The 26447-nt window shown below is 37.8% G+C and overlaps 1 protein-coding gene across 1 annotated transcript in view; it reads right to left on the reverse strand.

Annotated features, from left to right (window-relative positions):
- UVRAG (UV radiation resistance associated) overlaps window positions 1-26447 on the reverse strand; it is a 379149-nt gene that overhangs the window by 300240 nt on the left and 52462 nt on the right. Inside the window, 1 exon segment of the mRNA XM_055091530.1 lies at window positions 7112-7229. Within this exon segment, the coding sequence (XP_054947505.1) occupies window positions 7112-7229 (118 nt within the window).

Genomic DNA, 26447 nt, shown 5'->3' on the forward strand with positions numbered 1-26447 from the left:
ATACAATTTGAATTTGATAGATATTGCCAAATTGTTCTCTAAAAATATTGTACCACTTTACAATCCCACTTAACACTAGGCAACCCTAAGTATTATTCTTTCCATTTTTTCCCAAATGGTTAACCAATGCCAATCATAAATTGACTACATAAATGTACATATGTATGTATGTGTGTGTACATGTGTTCTTTTTTAATATGCATACATATACTCTAATTTATATGTACCAAATACGTTATTAGAAAAAAAAACTGTGCTAAAAATGTGCTGTTTCTTATTACAAGCTACTTTCACTTAATACATTTTTGTATTTAATACACTTTTATATTGTCTGAATTTGCTGTAAGTAGGTAATACTTTTTAAATCAGTGAAAAAAATAAAGATATTCCTCTTTTCTTTTGAGAGAGAATTCCTCAGCTTAATCTGTAAAGTGTCTAAATTAAACAGTCCCCAAAATATGTATCTCCAGCTCTAAGAAGATGAATAGCATCATTATTTCTTCCAAAACTTTGCTGACTAACTGTATATATAAATGAAACTAAACAATTTGCCTTCTCCATTAGATCCTCAAAATGGACTTGCTAATTTAAATAGAGAGAGGTCAACAAAGGAGCCATACTGTTTGGAAAGGAATCACCGGGTCTGAGGTAATTTCTAAAGTGTTAAATGTGGGCCTACACTGTCTATCACTCTGTTACACTTACAATATTGGCAATGAAATTAGCAGCATGGCGCACAACAGAATAGCTAATTTAGGAGAATTTAGAGTAAAAAAATAGTTCGGTCCCCCAGTGCACCATGTATAAGCTTGACCCTGGACAAGTCAATTAACTTTTCTGGGCCATAGTTTCTTCGCCTTTCAAAGGAGAATGACACCTAGAAAATATCAGGGTTGTTATGAGGCTCAAATGAAATAGTGAATACTTTATAAACTATAATTTTTATTAATACAATTCTATGAATTTTTATTAATTCGACTTGAGCAAAATTATTAGACATGTAAATTTTCAAAAAGATATCATCCAAGACTAGCTCTATGTGAAAGGGTCTATTAGATACAAATGCTTCTCTATCCATGCTAAGACCTAAACAAACAAAGCAAGGAGAGATTGCAGAGCATGGTTCCAATGGCATGTTTTGGCTGTTATACAGCATTCCATTTATTCAACAAATGCTTTTCAGTATCTCAACCTCACTCATAATAGAAGAAATACAAACTTAAACTCTGCTATGAAACTATTTTTCACCTATCAGATTGGCAAAATTTCAAAAGTCTGACTGCACAGTCTGTTGGTCAGGCTGTGGGAAAAAGGGTACCTGTACATAGCAAGTGCGAATGTCAACAACAGCAGTTTTACAATATCTACCAGAACTCTAAGTACACATTATCTTTGTACTTCCACTCTTTGGAATTTACCCTATAGCTATACTAGCACTCATACAAAATAATGTATACCAATGAAATTGTTCACTGCAGTACTGTGTGTATAGCAAAAGCCTGGAACAACCTAAATGCCTACCAATAGGAGCCAATTAAATAAATTATGGTACAGTTGTTCAATGCAAAACTAAAAAGAAAATTAGAGAAGCTCTACGAAATAATATGGGAAAACATCTAAATTATATTAAGTAAAAAATACAAGGCACAGATACAGATAGATAGATAGATAGATAGATAGATAGATATAAAATTTGGTACTGTTTTTACTTGCATTTGCATAAAGAATCTCAGTAAAGATAAACAACGGTGGGGTGAAAAACTAGGGAGATGGGACAGGTGAAAGGAAGATTTTAATATAAACCTTTATATATATTTTGAACCATGGACAGCATTAGCTAGTCAAAAAGTTAAATGAAAATATTTGGGGGCTTACTTTGTGCCAAGCATTGTTCCAAGTACTGGAAATAGTGCAGTGAACAAAACTGACCTAAAAATTTCTGCCCATATGGAGCTTACATTCTAGTGAAGAGGACATGCGTTAGCCAAATAATTAAACATACAGTTATGTCAGACAATCTGGAGTATTGTGGAGAAAAATAAAGCACAAAAGACAGAGAGGAGAATAGTCACAATTTTTAAAAGGGGTTAGTCAGTGATCAAGGAGAGTTTCTCTGAGAAAACATATGGATTAAAGACCTGAAAGAAGGCAGAGGAGCTAGTCATGTGGCTATCAGGAGGAAAGAGTGCCCAGGCCAAAGAAACAGTGCAGAGGCCTTTAAACTGAAGTCAACTTGATGAATTCAAGGAACAGCAACAAGGGCAGTTGGGTGGGAACAGAGACAACTAGAAGAGTAGAAGGAGGTCACAGACCGCCATATCATGAAAGGCCTAGGAAACCAAAAGAACTTTAGCTTTTACTATGAATGAAATGAGAAGCCACTGGAGGGTTTTGAGGGGAGGAATAACATGACCTCACTTTGATTTTAATAGGATCTCGGTTGAGATCACACTAGAAAGAGTGAGTGGGCAGACAGACCTGTTAGAAGTCTATTTCAACAAACTCAGGCAAGAGATGATAGTGGTTTGGAGGTAGTAAGAAGGGAAAAGATTATGGATACATTTTGGTAGTAAGAACCAGAAGTATTTGCTGAAAGATGGAATGTGGAATATAAAAGAGGACAATCCAGGGTGATTCCAAGGTTTTTGGCCAAGGAAATAGAAGGATAGAGTTGTCATTTTCTGATAAAAGGACGAATATAGGAGGTAGATCAGAGCAGGAACATCAGAATCTCAGCGCTGAATATATCAAGTTTAAGGTATCTACTAGACTCCAAATGGAGATGTAGAGTAGGCAACTGAATACAGGAGCATGAGTTCAGAGGGGAGGCTGAAGCTAAAGATATACATTTGTGAGTTGTTAGGGTGATAAGTGATATTTAAAACTATGAGACATTCATGAGATCACCAAATTGGATTATATAGAGGTTGTCTTCTGATGTATTCAAAATAACTGGTTGGTATTCCAGGAAAGGACAGGCGCTCACATTTCATGGGTGAGAAAATAACTGTGGCTGAAGAACAAACCTGATTTTACAAAACTTCCAAGTTTAAGAGGGAACCAGGATTAGAACCTAGCTCCTCATCCATTAACACAAGGCTTTGTTCTCTGGGAATGTAATAAATGGTGCTCAATTTGAACTACCTGAAAAATAGACCATCTCCTAAGAGTATTAAAAAAATGTCAAAAATCAAAAAAACTCACACATAACTTCTTATGCTCTCCTGTGAATTCAGCTGAAATAAAAGAATAACTTAGAAATCAGCATTTCAGATATTCTTCTAATTAAAAACAAACCTTCTTTTGAAACTGAGAAATGATGCCACTAGACAGGTGGTACAGGTGGCTTTGTAAGAAAAGCCCATAGGCCTTCCGTCGTGGTCATCCTACACCAAGGGCCACATAATGATCATGCGATGAATATTCATGTTTATCATCACAGGTCCAAGAAGATAAGGTGGTATTAATTAGTTTACTAAGGAAAGAGCTTCCTGGCTCCTCCTATAGTAGTTAAAAGTTATAGAGCATAACATGTGGGCCCAACAAGAAGACATAATAGACTTCATTCAACCATGACATTTTGGAGCAGTAGGAAGTCTCAGAAATCATCAGTCCTCTCATTTTAGAGATAAATTAGCTAACGGCACACAAGAGGAACTAAATGCCCTAGCCAAAGGGCTTGCCGCTTAGTGACAGACTCAATACCACTACTAGACACGGGACTTCCCTGTGGTCTGAAACCAACTATTCCCTAATTGTGTCAACAATCATTTTATTGAAATAACTTCAAGAAACAGTCCATAATAACTTCTAAGCTCAAGATATAAACAGAGCTAGAGAAGAAGACAAAAAAAAAAAAAAAACAGGAACCAAAAAAAATCACTTTGCTTTCATCGTATCTCTTAGACAAGTTTTTTTTTTCTTTTTTTATATTTTTATTTATTTATTTTGGCTGTGCAGGGTCTTAGTTGTGGCATGCGGGATCTTTGTTGCGGCATGCAGACTTCTTAATTGCGGCATGCATGCAGGATCTAGTTCCCCAACCAGGGATCAAACCGGGCCCCCTGCATTGGGAGAATGGGAGTCTCACCCACTGGACCACCAGGGAAGTCCCCTCTTAGACAAGTTTTCAACATCATGGTCATCAACCAGTCCCATGACTACTGTTTTTGGAAACTACTATTATGCTTGTTAACATTACAATTCCAATAATAATTGCTATCATTTACCAAAATACCTAAAATGTACCAAGTTCAATATTAGTAACTATTATCAGAGATTAACACTGGAGCAAGGACACAGAAGTTCTAACCAAGATAATAACCAAGAACTGATTATATAGAAACCTATCAAAAATGTGAAGTACTCTGGCAGTGTCATATATTACTAGTGATAAAACCAATTAATGAGCAGCAGACCAAACGCATTAAGATCTGCAAAAATGCTTACACCCTTCGGACAAATAGTGACCAAACTTTCATTTTTCTTCTGGACACATAGGAAGACAACATTTCTCAGTCCCCTGTTCATCTAAAAAGGATGATGCAACTGATATACAGCTAATGGAATGTCGTGGAATTTGTGGACCATTTCCATTTAAAAAATCTCCCTCAAATAATCCCTTGCTCTTGCCATACCAGAAGCATCATTCCAAAATAGAAGGATCCTGGATACCTGAGTCACCACTTAGAGGACAGCTGCCAAGCCAATGTCTGAAAAGAACACCTACATTAAAACAGATAACTAGTGGGAAGCAGCCGCATAGCACAGGACATCAGCTCCGTGCTTTGTGACCACCTAGAGGGGTGGGATAGGGAGGGTGGGAGGGAGATGCAAGAAGGAGGAGATATGGGGATATATGTATACATATAGCTGATTCACTTTTTTATACAGCAGAAACTAACAAAACATTGTAAAGCAATTATACTCCAATAAAGATGTTAAAACATAAATAAATTAGATAATATGTTTAAATGCTAATAAATAAATAAATAAATATTTGTCTGCTTCTGCAAACCACATTATGCCTTCCAGTTAAAACTGAAAAGCAAATAAATTAAAGGATTGATTATACTTGTGAAAAGCCTGCTTTCTAGCTATCGTTTGCTGCTCAAGAACTGGGAGACTTTAAATTTAAGTCTAAATTTCCTTTTTTCTTAATAAATACTTATAATTATTATTGAAAAAAAAACACCTACATTGAACTTAGTGTTTAAGAAATTTATTATGTCAAGTCACTGAGTGATTTGTGGTATTTGTTATAGTAGCTAGTGTTACTCATTCGTTGTTTTAAAAATATGCAATGGTTAGAATCAAAAGTAAGAATGAAATAAAACTATGTAAAAATGGCGGAATTTAGAGTCCTTTTTTTTCACCCTTCGAAATTACTTTAATGCCATTTGTATATGAAGGGGGGGTTCTACTCTATATAATTTCTGATTAAATTTTTAAATTAGCATATACTGGTACTGAAATTTTTAAAAAAAAAGCTGTTAAACAACTACTGCTTTAATAACAATTTTTAAAAGTAATTAAAACCAAAAACATAAAATGTCATTTGAATTTTTCATCTTTGCCACAGGATAGAATTCAAATAGTCCTTAGTACCTCTTTTAAAAATAATGCCATCTGGGACTTCCCTGGCAATCCAGTGGTTAAGACTCCGCGCTTCTAATGCAGGGGGCACGGGTTCAATCCCTGGTCAGGGAATTAAGATCCCACATGCCGTGCAGCGTGGCCAAAAAAAGAAAAAAATTAAAATAATGCCACTTTTTATTAATATAAATAGACCTTTACTCACATGTTACCAAGTGTTATTACCTTATCTCAGTTGATCCTCATAAAAATCTGTCTTGCCTGACTTCTTAAGACCTCATTATCTCCACTTCACAAATGGGAAAAGTGAGGCTAAAAAAGCCATGATCTCTGTCCAAAAAACACATAGCTAGCATATAGCTATTTTAGTGTATAGTATACAGCTAGTATATACTTACATACTAGCTGAAATAGCTAGCACCAGTATCAATGTAGTTTCAATCCTAATCCAATATTCCTGTCCTTATACCATGCTTCCTCTCTTACAGCATCCAAAACAGGTCAACTGATTATATCAAAGTGCCTTTTATCCAATATGTATTCAAAAGATGCTTGTGATTTTGAATCAAATATCTGATGTACTCTTAGAATTATCACTTATGGAAGAATCCACATTTCAATGTGGAACTGAATTCAAAGAAACCATGCCATTCTTCTAAAAATGACCCCATATATACAAATAAGTACAGATATGAGAAGATATGAACTAGGTCCAAATTTTACAATACTAAAGGAATCAATTATATTTTAAAGAAAAGCAAATTAGTGCTGGATACTGGACTCAAATAACCTATTTTATTTATTTTTTAAAGATTTTTTTGATGTGGACCATTTACAAAGTCTTTATTGAATTTGGTACAATATTGTTTCCGTTTTATGTTTTGTTTTTTTGGCCGCGAAGCATGTGGGATCCTAGCTCCCCCACCAGCGATCGAACCCACACCCCCTGCATTGGAAGGTGAAGTCTTAACTACTGGACCGCCAGGGAAGTCCCTCAAATAACCTTTTTTTTTTAATAAATTAAAAAAATAAATTTTTAAGTTTTAGTTGTTTTATTTATTTTTTGGTTGAGCCAGGTCTTAGTTGTGGCTCACCAGCTCCTTGGTTGTGGCATGCGAACTCTTAGTTGTGGCATGCATGTGGGATCTAGTTCCCTGACCAGGGATCAAACCCAGGCCCCCTGCATTGGGAACACAGAGTCTTATCCACTGCACCACCAGGGAAGTCCCATCAAATAGCCTATTTTAAATGACAGCTACTGGAATACAGATATTAAACGTTAACATTCATAAAGGAATGATAAATTTATCAATGTAAGTCTCAGTTATCTGAAAGAACTATCCAAAAGACATGTTTCTTCAATATGTATAACAACTACTCATGAAATATTTTCAGACAGCATGACAACTTAGCTTTCTAATAAGCAATACTAGCAAGAGGCACTGAATCATTTGTGTTACAAAAGAATAAAAATGAGATGCAACGATCTGTGGGTGGCAAGTCCAGATTCCCTTACCTTTATATACCTTTTCAGTGTTACACAAGTGAAGTGTGAAGTAGGTATCAAGGAGTTGATGGCCATTCCTATTAACAATGTTCCGGGCAGCAATGTTCCGAAGATGTCTAAGACGTCGCTGAAAAATAATAACAAAAAAAGAGGAGTATTCAGCTTTTTCCTCCTATAAAGCTTTCTGAAAGTTACAATTCAAACATAAAATATAGTAAGTCGTCCCAGTCGTTTATTTGTTGAGCCAGCAACCTTAACCCAGTCTCTTATTTATGCCTCAGCATCTCTTCTGTCAAATAGGAACTATTCCTGCCCTATATCATTTCCAAGGTTGTTGGAAGCATGAAATAACAGATATGAAACATTCTTGAAAAGCATAAATGTTATATCAATGCTATATACATGTAGAATAGTGTTGGTATTTCCTGGAACATAAACTAAGTATAATAGTAATTTGCTTTTTTCCCTTCGGAAGGATGCTGGTAGACATGCAAAGTCCACCTCACACCAACAGAAAATCAGCCATTATTACATACATACACCTCTGTTGCTAGCTCAGTCTGAATCCAGATCATCTATTACAACCAGAAAAAAGAAGCCAAAGCCAAAAAATAAAAGCAATAACTCACCGTTCACTCCATCCAGCCAGTAACCCAACTGTTGTCAGCTTAAATTCTCACTTGACCAGCAGTTAACCAGCCCCTATTTCCTAATCAGGCCTCCTTCCCAACAATTTCTCCAACTAGGATGCATGAATTACTTGGAGTCACAAGTGTTGGAAAGGCAAAGCTCCATAAGCAACAGTAGAAATCAACAAAAATATAAGATAACTTAAGGGATAGCCAAATCATCTCATATCAAAAAGAGAAAAAGTTGGCAATGCTGAAGTCTAAGCACAACAGATTCATTCTCAAAAGCTAGTTCCCTGTGTCAGATCATTATTTTCAGAGACTTAAAAATAGAAAGCATGGACTCAGTTTTAAAATATGCTTAAAGTTCTCCCTTCAGGCTGAAAGCCCACTTTGCTAAGTCCGTCTTCAATTACATGTGCAGTCAGCCAGAAAAGTTCAGTTCCTCCCTTCCATGCACATACCAACCCAATCCTTTCTCCCAATCTAGAGATTAAGATTCTTTGACAGAGAAGGTTATTGTTTAATACTCAAAGTACGTAAAGCCCCAAATGTACTTACAAAAAGTTCCTAGGGCTTACTCTAAAAGACTTATATTTCTACAATCTGCCAAAGGTTTCCATTTCACACCCTGGATTACAGCAACTATTTCCTTCTACTATATATTTTTCATCAACCTTCTCAGTCAAGATTTTAAATTGACAGGAACTATTAATTGCCTATACACAACAATCACATCTATTCTGCCGTAAGATTCCAATCTTGGTCCTCTATTCAAAAACCTGAAAACACTGCAAAGCCTCCAGCATAAAATACAAACCTCCCATTACTCCTTTTAAAGCCTTGTGCAATCCGACCTCTCCATAACCTATCCTTACTGCCCACTAGATCTTCCACATACCCAACCCCTTAGTCACACATGACTGCTTAAGGTTCCATGAAAAAGATCATGCATGGTCCTAGCTCCATGCTTTTGCTAATGCTAGCCCCTTAATCTAGAATACTATTCTCTTTAAGGAAATCCATTTATGCTTCAAAGTTAAGGAGAGAAGATTACTCCTTCCTGATTCTCTAACTGAACTGTTTCTTTTTAATGCAATTAAAAAGAAACACTGGGAGGTTAAACCAGAAATGCAGCAAAATTATTACCTATGGGGGTGAGAACAGGTTGGAGGGAATAGAGATAAAAGCAAGACTTCCCTGATACTTGTTTATGTGATTTTAACTTCTGTACCACAAGAATGATTTACATAATCAAAAAATAAAGTTAAATAAATAAGAAAAAGTTTAAATCAACTAGACCTAGTCCAAAATATAATAGCAATACCAAAAATTACCACCAGCCTTAGCCTTAGGCTATATCACCCACCTTTGCCCAATATATTACCCTATGATCCAAGGAAATATTAAAGAAATCAAGGTGACCTAAAGGATCCTCTCTGGTGGTCAGTTCCACAGAACATCTATACTTGACCAAAACAATGTATAATTATACCTAATATGGAACTATGGATAGTTCCAGATATTTGTCAATCTTCCCCAACTAGACTATAAGTTCTATAAAGGAGAGACTTTATTTTATTTACTGTTGTATCTCCAGCATCTAGATGAGTACCCAGCAAATAGCAGGAACACAATAAGTGGTTTTTGACTGAATTAATATATGTCCAGTGAATTAACCCAGTCAAGAAGGTCTTGGTATGACCTAGGCCTTGCAATAAACCTGAGTGGCCTGGAACCCTTAGTGGATTCTGACACCCACCCATGAGATGATGGGAGAATAGAGAGCATTTCAAACCTAAGAATGGACCTCAGAACTGAAAGGGGGCTCAAATCTTAGCAGTGCTTCTGGACTACAGCAAATCCTCAGCACTCATCTACCTTTAACTGCTCCAGGGTATACAATCTAGCAGTAGTTCGTGGCCTGGTGGCACCATCTAGCATAAATACACTGCTTTAGACCTTGTCTAAACAGAAATTAAATATCAGATTATCTCTTCAATGGCCCATCTAAAGATAGTTAAATTCAAAACTGTCTTATGATCTAAACTGGCTCAATTATCTTAGAAAAGTAAAAATACTGAGTAATTAAAATTTACACAGACTTTGGAATTACTCTTTAAGATAACATTCCATGCAGCTTCTTTACCAGCCAATCTCCTTATACTTTCTCAAAGCTCTAGGCTTTCACAGTTATAAAAAGCTCTTTGCGTATCTTTCTACAGCAGTAGCTTTAGGCATCCAAGTTGTGCTCTAAAAACACCTATCTCCAAAACTAAAGCTGAATAGATTTTAATTTTTAAGTTGGAATTAACATGGCTTTAATGTCTTTGAAACACTGCCTATAAAACATTCTATATAAAGGTTAAAAACGTTCACTAACAAATAAAATTAAATCTTCTTACTCAGCTTTGATTTGGAGGATTGATAGATGTAGCTAGAGCACAATTCTGCTACCTGCAATGTTGGCAGTGGGTAAAAGACCAGTAGGATCCTAAATTCCTTAACTTTTTTCTTTTACAAATCTCTCAAGTATAAATTCTAAAACAAGACTTAACTGCCATATGTTGTAGATCTGAAACATTTGCTTAAGTAAAAATGTAAGCGTTACTCATTAGTATGATTGTAAACTGGTGCCTCTAAAGAATCTAAAATGGTTGGTTTTTCTTGTTAACAGTACTCATGCTCTTAGAAAACTGCTTTAAAACATAACAGTAGATTAAATAATTTTTTTGCTTTGTTTTTATTTATTTTGTTTTGTTTTGTCCTGCCCAGCACCTATTTGGTTTAAGAAACAAAAAACAAAAACAAACAAGCAAACAAACAAAAAAACCCTCAGATATTCCTTTGTAGAACCACTCTCCTCTGCTATCAATCTATGTAATACTTCCTGTAGGATTAACTCCACCTCCAACTCCAAGGAGGGTCTTGTGACTCAGATCAGGCCAATCAGCACATTCCATCACCCTTGCCATAACACATGATTAGGATCCTAGAAAACCCAGAAATCAAATTGTTGAGAGGTTTTTTTTCCCCCTACTGGCCCAGAACCTGGAAAGGACATGGGACTAGAGATGCTGGCAGTCATCTTTCCACCACAGTGAAATGAAAACAGCAAGTAAGACAGCAGAGTCCAGAGATGTGGAGCAAGACAGAGGTAAGGGATTAAGAGATACAAACTACTATGCATAAAATAGATAAGCAACAAGGATATAGGGTAGAGCACAGGGAATTATAGCCATTACAGCTATTAATGGAGCGTAATCTGTAAAAATACTGAATCACTATGCTGTACACCTGAAATTAATATTGTAAATCAACTATACTTCAATTAAAAAAATAAAAGTAAAAAAGTCCTGGCAACAGAACTTGTCTCTGGATCAAACCATACCTAAAATGAGACCTACTGTATAATGACATATCCAGTCCCTATAAAACTATCAAAGATTACAACTAGAGAGAAGACTTACATTGTAACTGTTTATCAAGAATTTATCCCGGGGCTTCCCTGGTGGCGCAGTGGTTAAGAATCCGCCTGCCAATGGCAGGGGACACGGGTTCGATCCCTGATCCGGGAAGATCCCACATACTGCAGAGCAACTAAGCCCGTGTGCCACAATTACTGAGCCTGCGCTCTCGAGTCCGCGAGCCACAACTATTGAGCCCACGCGCTGCAACTACTGAAGCCCGAGCGCCTAGAGACCACGCTCCAAAACAAGAGAAGCCACCGCAATGAGAAGCCCACGCACCACAACAAAGAGTAGCCCCCGGCTCGCCGCAACTAGAGAAAGCCCACGTGCAGCAAGGAAGACCCAAAGCAGTCAAAAATAAAATAAATTTTAAAAATTAATTAATTAATTTAAAAAAAAGAATTTATCCCATTAACAGGTTAGTAGATGAAGAGAACATTCTAATTTAGAGGCAAGGTACAAAGAAATGTTTTATTTTGTTAAACATCTCCATATTTTAGAAAATGGTAATTTCTGGTGGGTCAATCCATTTTTGTGGATATAATTTTGAACCTTAACCTTGGTGACAGCAAGTCAAAACACACCCCAGAACTAAAAGAAAACCAAAGCAATTTTCAGTAGTAAGGTGCACCATTGGTGTTCTACGTTCCTCCCAAATATCACCTTTCCCTGGCTGGTATCTAAAACTTTCTGGTTTCTGAGGTATAATAATGACCAAAGAGAAATGTGGTGTCCTTGATCTTGTTCCTCGTCACTGCTGGAGAGTGACTCAGGGAGGCTGATGGCCAACAGAAGGAGGAAAAAATGGCTATCATGCACCCTCCTTCCCTGTACCCCTTGCTTAAAAAACAAGAGTAACTGTGTTTCTTAAATATAATGACTCCACAAATCCCCACCGTCACCAAACTAAGCTATAATCCCACGCACCTTTTATGACTCCCAAGACCACGGTGACGTCTCTTCTAAACAAATTTTGAGTCTAATTTGCTTAGTCTACAAGAGCTATTACAAATCAATAATATAATCAATAATCTATAGTCCAATAGAAAAGGGGGCAAAGGATACAAAAAGGCAGCCACCGAAAAAGAAATGGAAATGGTCAATAACCATATGAAGAGACGTACAATCCCACTCATAAAGATATGCATGCCAAAACAAATATTCCAGCTTGTGGAGACTGTAGTTTCCAAAGAATGGCTGCACCAATACATCGCATCCCACGTGCTCTCTTACAATGTGATGCTGCCACTCCTCCTTGACAAAGTGGCATCTATGTTCCCTCTCCCTTAAATGAGGGCTGGCCTGTGACTATGGCAGAAACAATGCCATGTGACTTCTGAAGCTAAATCATAAAATTACCTGGTTCTCTTTACAGGATGCTCTTCCTCAGAATCCAGTCACCCCACTGTGAGGATGCCAAGCAGCCAAGTGGAAAAAGACTTTGCAGGTGTTCTCCTCAGCCCCAGCTGAGAGATCCCAGCTATAACCAGACACGCAAGTGACCATTTCAGTACCCAGCCTTTGAGACGCCAGAAATGACATCAAGTAAAGCACAGACAAGTTGTTCCCACCAAGCCTGAACCAAACTGCATATTCATGAGCAAAATAAATGATGATGTTTTAAGCCACTAAATTTTTTGTTTGTTACTCAGCAATAGAAAACAAAGAGATCTATCTGATTAACCAAACCATTTTAGTCTCTGTCAGGGTTGATGCTAGTAAGGAAAATAATGTTGGGGAAAATATAAAATGGTCCATTTTGAAAGGACAGTGATTTAGCAACAATTACCAAATTTTAAACTGCACATAATATTTGACCAAGAAATTCCACAAATCACAAAAATGTGTGCAAATATGGGCTATAAAAGCAAAAACTGAATAACCACTCAAACTGTGGTATATTCACACAATGGAAAATTGCATAACCCTTACAAAAACAAAGTGCTAATATGAAACACAAACAAAAGAACAAGAAATTTTAAATGTCCACATAAATAAATACTACTATATACCCTGAATGATGTAGATCGTGGGTTGGTCAACTTGTTCTAAAAGGAACAGAAGGTAAATATTTCAAGATTTTCGGGGTGCATCCTGTCTCCGCAAATTCTTTGGGTTTTTGTTTGTTTGTCTGTAATCCTTTAACGATGTCAAAACCTTTCTTATTTCATCAGTTGATATAAAAAACCAGTGACCGTTGGCCACAGTTTGCTGACCCCTAATGTAGATACTCGCTGAGTTATGAGAAGTTTTAAAGTAGCGTTTGATTTGGAAATGTAGTCAAACTTGTTCTGAATACCGTTCCCCTTTCCTATTCCCAGTTCATTTCTTTTTCAGGTCAGGCATTTATTCTCAGCCTGGGGCCAGGCTAAATGGCATGGAAGAATTAAGGCCCAGGTTAAGTCAGATTACTGCTACTTTGGTACACTTTTTTGAGGGACAACAAAAGCAAACCTGGGAGAAAATTAGTTTTCCACATTTCCATGGAAGGTAAAAATGTTGAATTACCAAATCAAGAATTTAAGCTTGATAAATTAGGTCAGTCTTTTTAAAAAATACAAAAGCCCCTTCTATATTATAGCAGTCTCAATCACCTATTTTTTCTAATCTCTTGATCCCAGCTGAAAGACTCACTGTGAAAACTTTTGAAGAACACAGAAATGCTTTAAAACTAGATGCCGCTGGATGGAAAGCAGATGGTGCCAACACCCAATGTTACAGATTTAAACAAACAAACCACCAACTCTGATCTCTCATAAAAACTTTATAGCTCCTGTTCCTAACTGAGAACTTTCTCTGACGCAAATTACACAACCTTGGAACCAAAGCGCTTATTTTGACATTAACTCTCCTCTCACTCAAGTTCAAATAAGTCCTAGAATTTAATTCAGTCATTTACTATGCACTAACAGGCTTCTCCACAAGAAAAGACAAAATTTATCTATGTCTCTGAACTTCCTACATTTCTTATACATTTTGGCTCTGGGTTTTTTTGGTTTTTTGGGTTTTTTTAAATCTCTACCCTATTCACCCCAATCTTAGTAGGAAGTCCAAACTTGCCCTTTTTCTCCCATGTTTCCTCTGGGTAGTACTGCTCTAAGAAATAGGCCTTTGTAGTGACAGATCCAGTATTGTTCTCCATGTATGTCTCTCTCATCCTCCCTCTCTCATTCCCCTTTCTTCTATTTTACTTGCTGTTATTTCCTTTACAGACTATGCTAGGAACTGTGGGGATACAAACATGGCATTCCCTTGTTTCAGAGTATGTAATCTTCCTAAAGAACCGGAGTTTGGGCACATGAAAAAGCCAGTTTGAGGTAAAAGTATCCAACATATACTTTCAAAGACCGTTTAATTAAAGAACTGTTAATTTAGAAATGTAAGACAGAAGAAAGACACAGAATTACACAGGATGACCTGGAGGATAAAAACTGGAAAACAGAAGACAGCTTCAATGGTCCAAGGGATAAAAGTAGTATCATGCCTGTAATTTGCTTCAAAATAATTGGGGTGAGGGAGGGAGGACAAGTATTGTTAGTTAGGTATATAGATAAAACAAGATCTACCATGAGGTGATAGTTATTGATAGTTATTACCAATAACAGGTAATAGGTACCTGGGAGTTTATTACATTCCACCCTGTATATATGCATTTCAATACACATTTATATATAAAATATACATATTTCTTTATTCATTGAAATTTCCATAATAAAAAAAGTTCTAAAGTAATATCAATAAGAACAGAAAGAAAGCATAAGACTATATAGGAGCACAAAGACAAAAACGGGCTTAATGGGGAGACTAACCACATAACGGATATGGTTGAGGACAAAGAGAAGACGGATAAAAGAAATAAAGGAGTTAAAGGACCTCTAGAGATATAAGAACTAATCAATAAAGGTGTTAGGGCAATAGAGTAGCCATCAGGAAAGGGAAAGGGAAGGAAAGAAAAGAAATATGTATACATACAAGAAACATATCCTATACCTTATATCAAATCCCAGATGGTTTAAAAATATTCAAATGTAAATAATTAAAGCATAAAAGTATCAAAAGAAACCATGAAGAATTATTTTATAACCTCAAAGGTCTAAGAATGACATAAAACTCCGAAGCTATAAAAAGAAAGGAAAAAAAAACAATAAAATTTACTATATAAAATGTTGTGTTTTGTTTTTTTTTTGCGGTATGTGGGCCTCTCACTGTTGTGGCCTCTCCCGTTGCAGAGCACAGGCTCCGGACGCGCAGGCTCAGCGGCCACGGCTCACGGGCCCAGCCGCTCCGCGGCATGTGGGATCTTCCCGGACCGGGGCACGAACCCGTGTCCCCTGCATCGGCAGGCGGACTCTCAACCACTGCGCCACCAGGGAAGCCCTAAAATGTTTTTAAATTATGCATGACAAAAACTAGCATATGCAAAATCAGAGGAAAAAAAACTAACAAAAAGATTTTAATTCATACAACAAAGACAATTTCACTAATACATAAAGAGTTCATATGGGAATTCCCTGGTGGTCTGTGGTTAGGACTCGGTGCTTTCACTGCCAGGAGCCCGGGTTCAATCCCTGGTCGGGAAACTAAGATCCTGCAAGCCGTGAGGCGCAGCCAAAAATAAAATAAAGAGTTCATAGAATAAAAAGTCCAACCACCCAACAGAAAAACCGACAAAGAATATTAACAGATTAATTCACAGAAAATACAAATAGCACTTAAACAAGAAAAGATTCTCAACCTCACTCATAAGAGAAATGCAACTTAAAACTGCACTAAAATTGGCACAGATCACAAAGTCTGATAACATATTCAGAGGCAGGCAGTGGCAAAACAGACACTTCCCTGAAAAAGTATAATTGGTAAAACCTCTAAGATGGCAATCTGGCAAATACCTACCACAATTACAAATGCATAGATTCTTTGACCCAGAAATTCCACTTCTGCATTTGTGTTAACCTTTGAATTGTGATCCACATGAATATATTACCTATCTTTTAAAATAAAACTAAATTTACATCTTTAAAAAAACAGAGGTGGCAACCAACCCTTAAGCCCAGGTATCTGTGATAGTCATTACCAGAAGCAGTGTGACATAGTGGTAAGAGAGTCAATAATCCTGAACTCAAGGGTGGTTCTAACCACTCACTAGTGGGCAAACCACTTAGTCTCTCTGAGCCTATTTTCCTTTCCATAAAACAGAGATATTTCCTGCATGCTTACCTCTGTGGGTTATTTTAAGGATCAAATGAAATAATGGATATAAAAGCTCTCTGAAAAACTGTAAAGTATTTTACAAATATAAAGTATTAACAGAAATAGGGATGTCAAGAAAGGGATGTGGTTAGTGTAAAATGACGAATTGGTTTAGGCATTTCTAATCTGAAGTAAAGAGACAGATTTAGAATTCATCTATCTAAATAGAGGTAATAAAGTCACAAGAGTATAACAGATCTCCAAAGGACAAACATTCAATAAATAGAATTATAGAATTACAGAACTGAAAAGGATCTTGAAAGTCATCTAAGCCTTCGCTACTCAGTATCACCTGGGAACCTGTTGGAAATGCAGACTCTCAGGTCCCACTACAGACCTTACTCAATCAAAATCTACATTTTAACAAGATCCCCAGGTAATCTGTATGTACATTTTGAGTTTAATAAGCACTAGTCTAAGCCATTTTACTCATTTTTTAGATAATAAAATTGAGGTCCTAAGTAAATGGACCTACCCATGTTTACACTGTTAGTAAGTAGCAAAATCAAGGTTTACACCCAGGCCTGATCTCCTAGGCTATGTGTACATGTGTGCATGTACACCATGTATTTGCTTCCCAGATACCCTGTTTCAAAACCTTTGAGACATCTTTGCCTGGCAGATGTCCCATGCCCCTACTCCCCTTTCTAATCAGCCACCCAGCCCATCAATTCTTTCTTCACAGTTATCTCTGGCATATGTTTCTTCCTTTCCACACTTTCATTCATTTCCCTAAAGCTATTGTTGTTTATACTGTAAAAACCAGCTTTCTTCTCTTATACACGTATCAACTTCCTCTTCTGCAAACAAGAGCTCACAAATAGTAATCTCTATACAACTCCTTAAACAAGTACAAGCCATTATGCATTTGGCTGCGTGCGGGGGTGGGGATGGGGGGGCCCGCTAAGCCGTATGGCGTTGCTGGATCTTAGTTCCCCGACCAAGGATTGAATCTGTGCCCCCTGCAGTGGAAGCGCAGAGTCCTAACCACTGGACCGCCAGGATATTCCCCATTATGCATTAAATGTTAACATACTGATTTCAGGGAGACTCTATTTTTAAAACCTACCAAGATTAGCAAAATTAGAATCTTTGTGTCTTCATTTCCATTATTTCTTTCCCATTACCCACACCCCGCCTTCTCTTTGCCCCAGAACTAACCCAGGTTGCCTTTATCTAATAAGGTCCTCCCACTACAATCAAGCTTTACTAAATAAATCCAAAGGCCCTAAATCTACTTTCCAGTACCATCTTCAATCCCAATCTGTCTCAATAAGCTCGCAACATTCATAAACATCCTCATGTCTTCGTAATTCTCTCCTATACATTGTACCCTAACAAACCAAAGTATTTCAACATTTCTGGAGTACCCATGATGTGCCAGGAACTACACAATGAAATGGAAGACTAAATACCTCTGACTACCTCTCCTACATAAATTCAATAAAATTAAGAGCCCTGGTCTCTGCCCCATTTCGACATCTGCACCAAGAAGTTTTGACTTTTTTAAGGAGCCAATAATATGGGACTTTTATAGATGCTCAGTCATGAAAGAAATAGATGAAGAGGCAGATTAAGCCACCCACGACATGAGGACTAACTCCTGTGCAACAGCCAGTACACTGCAGCACTAGGGTAAACAGTTCCAGAGACTCCCAGCTACAAACTGAGTTCAATTAAATCAACCTGAGAAAAAAAAAGGGCATGTGCTTCAGAACAAAATCAGATTGTGAGCTATTTATTCCAGTTATACCAAACATTGGTTTTGTGTTGTGGTATAAACTTAGCCAACTTAGGTTTGAGTCCCAGCTCTGCTATTTCCCTTGGGTATGTAACTAATCTCTCTAACCTTCAGACACCTCATCTGTAAAATGGAGCTAATAACAGCTTCTACCTCACAGAGTTGCAATGAATGAAGAGTAAAGGGAAGAACTGCAAAGCACTTAGACACAGTGCTAGCGCATAAGGTAGCTCAATAATGTAACAATTATTACCCTACAGGTTGCCTCAGCTTTTAGTGGTCAGTTTACCTGTAGGTTCAAAATCTATCCACCTAACCCGAGCTATACAGGTTTGTAAAGGTAGAGACAAAGGTGAAATTGGAAAACTGTGCTTTAAATCCAAGAAGCAAACAGACTAAGATAGTGGGAAAAGCTCTGAATTTAGAACCAAAATAGCTGGGTATTCATTGTTCTTTTCTGGGCCTTGATTCTCTCACCTGTTAAGTGGGGAGATGGTTCTAACTACTGTGGCTAAAAATACTATGAGAATGGTTTTAAAGACATTAGCTACTAAAAACACAAGGCAGCATGACAAAAGATAAAAGGGTAAGAGTGGAAAATTCATTCATGAATAGTTTTTAAAGGATATTTCTGCAGTAGTCTGTGAAAACGAGCCATGAATCTTGGCTGGAGGAAAATATGACAGCAAATGGTAATCACAAAGTTGGACTAAAATGAGTATCTACAATTAAGCAGACAAATGTCAAATCATTCCTCATGACCCAACACAGAATCTCCACTTTTGAGACATCCTTCTTGACCACCCTGCCCCATCCACTACCCTAAACCGAGATGATAATTTCTCCCCTGTGCCATGACTATGCTATATACATGCCACCATCACAGCACTTACCACAGTCATGCTTTATCAACTATGTTTATATGGCTGTGTACCCCCAAAAGAGGGGTGAGCCTTAAATAAAGAAACCAAGTTTCATTCCTCTTTTTACCCATAGCACTTAGCACCTGACACAAAGTAGATACTCAGTAAGTGTTTGATGGATGAACCAATGAGTAAACCATGGACAAGATTAGATACTTCACAGTGCCATATAAGACAGTAGCCTTATGTGTATGTTATATTTAACATACACATTAAAGTTATATTTTACATATACCTCTTTTTTTTTAAGATGTTGGGGGTAGGAGTTTATTAATTATTTATTTATTTTTGCTATGTTGGGTCTTCGTTTCTGTGCAAGGGCTTTCTCTAGTTGTGGCAAGCGGGGGCCACTCTTCATCGCGGTACGCGGGCCTCTCACTATCACGGCCTCTCTTGTTGCGGAGCACAGGCTCCGGACGCGCAGGCTCAGTAGTTGTGGCTCACGGGCCTAGCTGCTCCGCGGCATGTGGGATCCTCCCAGACCAGGGCTCGAACCCGTGTCCCCTGCATTAGCAGGAAGATTCTCAACCACTGCGCCACCAAGGAAGCCCTATATATACCTCTTAATAGCACTTCTATTTTGTCACCACTCTCGGCCTTTCTGTAGCCTCCAGTGACTATAAACTCCTTAAGAACCAAAACCATCTATTTATCCCAAATGCAGCCACACGGATATTCAATAAATGTTTGCTGAAGGAATAAAGGAATGATGAATGAATGAATATCTCACACTGCCTCACAGCTTAGGCCTCAGTCTCCCCTTATTTAGAAACTTCATCAGCATCCTTCTCCCCACCACCTTCTCAATGACTCTTCTCACCGCCAGTCTCTCCTCAAAACTATCCTCCTACTCTCACAGTACAATGCCAAGGGCAGACTGGTAAATGTGGAGGGAGTGTTAAGAGCTCGGAAATCATAATTTTACCACAGTGATAGCCAAGATTACCTCAGACAAAAATCATCAATGGGGACTTCCCTCGTAGTCCAGTGGCTCAGACTCCACACTCCCAATGCAGGGGCCCAGGTTCATCCCTGGTTGGGGAACTAGATCCCACATGCCGCAACCAAGTGTTCGTATGCCGCAACTAAAGATCCCATGTGCCGCAACTAAGATCCGGTGCAGCCAAATAAATAATTTTTTTAAAAAATCATCAATGGATGATAAATCTGGGGCAGGGGCGTGGGGGGGGCGGGAATCAGGATATATTCATGATCTCAAAGTGTCTCCCTACAGACTGTTTAGTAGTTAGTTTCAAGGGCAGACACACACATACAGAGTTATATAGTTGAGAAATCAGATAATATCTTGACCGAGTGACCAAAATAAACATCACCAGTAAGGGACAAATGGACATCATGTGCCTCCAGAAGTGATACCCTATGAAGGACACATCACCACACATGAAATTCCAATTGAAGGGACTTCCCTGGTGGTCCGGTGGTTAAGACTCCAAGCTTCCAATGCAGGGGGTGCGGGTTCAACCCCTGGTTGGGGAACTAAGATCCCACGTGCCATGCGGCATGGCCAAAAAAATGGAAAAAAAAGAAAAAGAAATTCCAATTGAGAGAATGTATAATCTGAATCTAATCATGAGGAAACATCAGGTAAACAGAAAATGAAGAATAGTCTATTTTAAAAAGGGAGGAAGGGGGTCTATCTGTATAATGACACTGACCTTAAAAAAAGAGACAAAGAAAAGCTGCAGAAATGTTCTACCTTAAAGAAGAGATAAAACCACTAAATGCAATGCCTGACTCTAGAATGGATCACAAACTGGAGAAAGAAATGTTCTATAAAGGACATATGGGATCAACTGACAGATTATGAACCACAGATTAGATAAAAGCATTATATCAATGTTAATTTACTGAAACCGATAACTATACTGCAGATATAAAAGAGAACATACCTCTTCTAGGAAATACATACTCAAGTATTTAAGGATAAAAGGTCAGGATGTATGTAACTTAACTTCAAATGATTCACACACAAAAAAAACTTATCTATATCTGTATAGACCTAGGAAGAGATAGCTTGCAAATGACAAGGCAAATGGAATGTTAACAATAGATGACTCTGGGTAAAGGGTATAAAGGTATTCTTGTACAAGTTTTATTTTTGCAATTTTTCAATAAGCTTGTAATTCTTTCTAAACAAAAAGTTTAAAAAAGAAAAGAAAAACAAGTACTAGCTTGTACTAGCAATAAGACAAGAAAAGGTATAAAAGGTATAGAGATTGAGAAGGAAGAAATAAAACTGTCTTTGTTCAACAGATGACATGATCATCTATGTAGAAAATCTGAGAAAATCAACCACAAACTCCTGGAACTAAGCAATTATCGCAAGGTTGCAGGGTACGAGGTAAATTTACAAAAGCCAATTGCTTTCCTATATACCAGCAATGAACAAAGGGAATTTGCATTTAAAAACATAATATCGTTTACATTATACTCCCCCAAAATGAAATACTTAGGTATAAATATGAACAAGATCTACATGAGGAAAACTATACAACTCTAATGAAAGATATCAACAAAGAACTAAATAAATGGAGAAAATCCATATTCATGGATAGGAAGATGCAATATTGTTAAGATGTCAATTCTTTCCAACTTGATCTATAGATTCAGTGCAATCCCTATCAAAATTCCAGCAAGCTATTTTGTGGATACTGACAAACTGAATAAACAAGTAAATCAAAGGAACAGAATAGAGAGCTCAGAAACTTATACCACATAAGTATAGTCAACTGATCTTTGACAGAGGAGCAAAGGCAATACTACACACCTATTAAAACAGCCAAAATCCAGAATACTGACAACACCAAATGCTAACAAGGATGTGGAGCAATTTTCATTCATGCCTGGTGGGGAGGAAGTTGTAGATGTAGCGCAAGGTGTAGGTGTAGAGCAAAGATAGTCTTTCAACAAATGGTGCTGGAACAACTGGACCTCCACACACACAAAAAGAATCTAGACACAAACCTTACCCTTTCACAAAAACCAACTCAAAATGGACCACAGACCTAAATGTAAAAATGCGAAACTATAAAATTCATAGAAGATATCTAGGTGACCTTGGGAATGGCAACTACTTTTTAGATACAACAGCAAACACACTCTCCATGAAAGACATAATTGATAAACTAGACTTCATTAAAATTTAAAACTTCTGCTCTCTGAAAGACAATGTCAAGAGAATGAGAAAACAAGCCATGGGGGGAAATATATGCAAAAAACACATCTGACAAAGGACTGTTAACCAAAATATATAAAGAACTCTTAACTCAACAATAAAAAAACAAAACAACCTGATTGAAAAATGGGCCAAAGACCTTAACAGACATCTCACCAAATAAGATATATAGACAGCAAATAAGCATATGAAAATATGTTCCACATCATTTTTCATTAGGGAAATGCAAACTAAAACAAACAAGATATCACTACACACCTATTAAAATAGCCAAAATCCAGAATACTGACCACACCAAATGCTAACAAGGATGTGGAACAATTTTCATTCATGGCTAGTGGGGAAGGAGTTGTAGCGCAGGGTGTAGGTGTAGCACAAGGGATTTTTAGGGCAGTGACACTACTCTGCATGATACTATATTGGTGAACACATGTCATTATACATATGTTCAAAACCATAGAATGTATAACACCAAGAGTAAACCCTAATGTAAACTGTGAACTTTGGCTGATGATGATGTGTCAGTGTAGTTCATCAACTGTAACAAACGTATGACTGTGGTGTGGGGTGCTGCTAATGGGGGAGGCTATGTACGTACAGGGGCAGAAAGTACTTGGAAAATCTCTGTACCTTCTGCTCAATTTTGCTATGAACTTAAAATTGCTCTAAAAAATAAAGTCTATTAAAAAAAAAAACAGTCCTCCCCTCTGCCTCCAGGATAATGTCCAAATCCCAAAGCATAGCACACATGGCCCTCCATAATCTAATCCCAAACTATACCTCTCCAGCTCGTTTGTTTCCACCATCCTCCTCCAAGATCCTTAAACTCCAGCCTCACATAATTATCTGCCATTCGCTTTTACACCTACTTACCTTTTTGCTCAAGCTGGTCCCTCTACTAGAATGCTTTTCCTTCTCTTTCCCACCTCAGCATTTAGTTCAAACTACCTCTTATATTACACTAAAATGGTCTGCTGATGTAGCTGCCTTAACCATTAGACTATAAATCCCTCCAGGGCAAGGACAGTGCCTTATTTGTCCTGTATCCTCAGAGCCTGACAAACTGCAGCAGTAGTAGTAGTAATGATAGTAGCAAGAGCAGACATTTCGTGAGCATTGAGCAGTTACTACGTACCAAGCACCTTTTTAGGCAAATTTATGACCCACATAATTCTTTCAACAACCCTATAGGGTAGGTGCTATTATGCCCATTTGATCTGAGCCTCTCTGAGACATAGGGAGATTAAGTAACTTCCAGACTGCCAACTAGGAAATAATGGAACCAGGATTTGAACCCAAGCGTCAGGCTCTAGAAAACATATTCTTCACCACTGTGGTATACATGGTAGAAACGCAGAAAAAAACAAAAACAAACAAAAAAAACTGTTAAACAAATGATAGTGTAGAACGGACTTGAGCACAGTATTTGTGGAATGAAAATGTTAGGGACAGGGACTTCCCTAGTGGTGCAGCGGTTAAGACTCTGCGCTCCCGATGCAGGAGGCCCGGGTTTGATCCCTGGTCAGGGAACTAGATCCCACATGCGTGCCGCAACTAAGAGTTCACATGCCACAACTAAGGAGCCCACCACGTGCCACAGCTTAGACCTGGCGCAACCAAATAAATAAATAAATATTAAAGGAAAGAAAAAGAAAAGAAATAATTATTTGCTTTTAAGAAATTATAAAACTGTATTCAAAGATATTCTGGTACTCCAACAATAAGAGAAGTTAGAGAAAGAAGTACACCAGAGTCTAACGCAGTATTTGGTACACATCAGAAATTTAATATCAATTAATTAAATTTTTCCATTTTTTAACAGATTTTATGTTAACTTCTAAGTACCAAATTATTTTGTTTTTATTTTTGATATAATATCTAAAATGCACTGCAGGGCTTCCCTGGTGGCGCAGTGGTTGCGCGTCCGCCTGCTGATACAGGGGAATCGGGTTCGCGCCCCGGTCTGGGAGGATCCCACATGCCGCGGAGCGGCTGGGTCCGTGAGCCATGGCCGCTGAGCCTGCGCGTCCGGAGCCTGTGCTCCGCAACGGGAGAGACCACAACAGAGAGAGGCCCGCATACCACAAAAAATAATAATAATAATAATAATAAGTAAATAAATAAAATGCACTGCATATTTTGCTATCTCATTGAAGAGGGCATTGATAAGGTAACTTATTCTTGAAAATACAAGGCAGTAACAGTGAGCAACGATTTTTAGTAATTTGCAGGTAGTTTTAAAACATCCAAGTTTATAAAATATCAAAAATGCAGCTAATGTACAGTTAAGAAATTCTGCAATTCTAGTGTCCCTATATAATAATCAGACTGATTTCTTTTGGTAGAAATAAAGGAATATCAAATGTAAACCAGTCACTCAAGAGCACTGGGACAACTGTTCTTTATTATTATTTTTTTTTTTTTGCAGTACGCGGGCCTCTCACTGTTGTGGCCTCTCCCATTGCGGAGCACAGGCTCCGGACGCGCAGGCTCAGCGGCCATGGCTCACGGGCCCAGCCGCTCCGCGGCATGTGGGATCCTCCCGGACCGGGGCACGAACCCATGTCCCCTGCATCGGCAGGCGGACTCTCAACCACTGCGCCACCAGGGAAGCCCTTTATTTTTATATTTATATTAAATACCTTGCATGTAGGAAAAACTCCATTTAGTCAATTCATTAAAACAAGCTTGAAATACCTACTATATGTACAGTTCTATGATGGGACCAACTCTATCCTGTAATGAGTACAGTCCTGTAAAATATCCTATACTTGAAATGAGCACCCTGCAGCCTACCTGCCTATCTTGCTTTCTGATCTATTCTCAGAATGAAAAATTAGAAAGTCTTTCCCATGTTGCTGCTTTTCATATATACTCTTATATTAACATTTTAGGGACTTCCCTGGTGGTCCAGTGGTTAAGACTCCACACTTCCACTGCAGGGGGCACGGGTTCAATCCCTGGTCGGGGAACTAAGATCCCACATGCCGCGAGACTTAAAACACAACTTTTTCATACTCCTAAATTAGTTTCATGTTGTGTTTAAAAAAAAAGTGTAGTTTTCCTGTATTAGCTCTTATACAAAAAAAAAAAAAAAAAGACTGGAATTGTGACAGGAAATAATTCATATCCTCTGAAAGACTTAAGTAGGTTGGAGGAAACAAGACATATAGTTGCTAATCCCGTGCTTAACATAAATCAAAGGAGGTACTTTATAAATACCTGTTGAATAAACGGATTACTCAGTCAGTTTCTTCCACTTCTGCACTTAGAACTAGTTTTGACATAGGTTAACATGAACACATGCAGCTCACAGTTAAGCCCTTAGTCAAAAAAATATAGTTATGTTAAAAGAGGTCCAAGTTTTTCCCAGAAAAAAAGAGACCATAAAAGTCTGATTTCCAATTTCACTCACTTGTATCTTCTCTTTTTTTCTTACCCAGGAATCTACTGACAAAAGCCAAAGGCAGCTGTCAGTTTCAGCTTCCTTGTTTTCCTCATTATTTTCAAAAAAGCCTGACTGCATCTTGTAGGACATTCTAAAAACCATAGTGGGAAAAAGTACCAGATGTTTCAATGGACCAGCAAACAGAGATTCCTAAGTGCTGGGTTCTAATACTCAGCTTTCTCAGCTTCTCAACCAATAAATGCACTTGACTCCAGTTTTTCAATAACTGATAACATTACTAGTAAATGACGTCTACGGCAATCAGCATCAAACATTACACAAATAAAATTCCTCACATCAAAAACCCCACAATCACCAGATGGTTGCTGTTTCAGAAATGTGAAGCGGTAAAGAATCAGGACTTCTTAAGTGGGATGTTCAAAAAAGGATAGACAGGAACAAAACAGGAAGACTGATCACTCAAATTACACAGGGACATTCCAAAGTTTCACTAATACATACCATAACAGGGGGAAAGGGGATGGAGCCTGACAGCTCAGCCTGAAAAGAGAAGTTTAAAATACGGTCTCTCCTACATTTTAATTCTAGCCTAAAATCCCCAAAGTTGTAGGGATAATGTGTCAAAGCCCAGAGATAAGTTTAAGAAACAAATTCTCAAAACTCCAAGCCAAGCCCAGTGAAATGCTCATGAGGGACCCAGGATCTCGTCAGGTCTTTGCCACCAGCA

This window comes from Physeter macrocephalus, chromosome 16 (assembly GCF_002837175.3).
Source record: "Physeter macrocephalus isolate SW-GA chromosome 16, ASM283717v5, whole genome shotgun sequence".
Lineage (NCBI taxonomy): Eukaryota > Metazoa > Chordata > Mammalia > Artiodactyla > Physeteridae > Physeter > Physeter macrocephalus.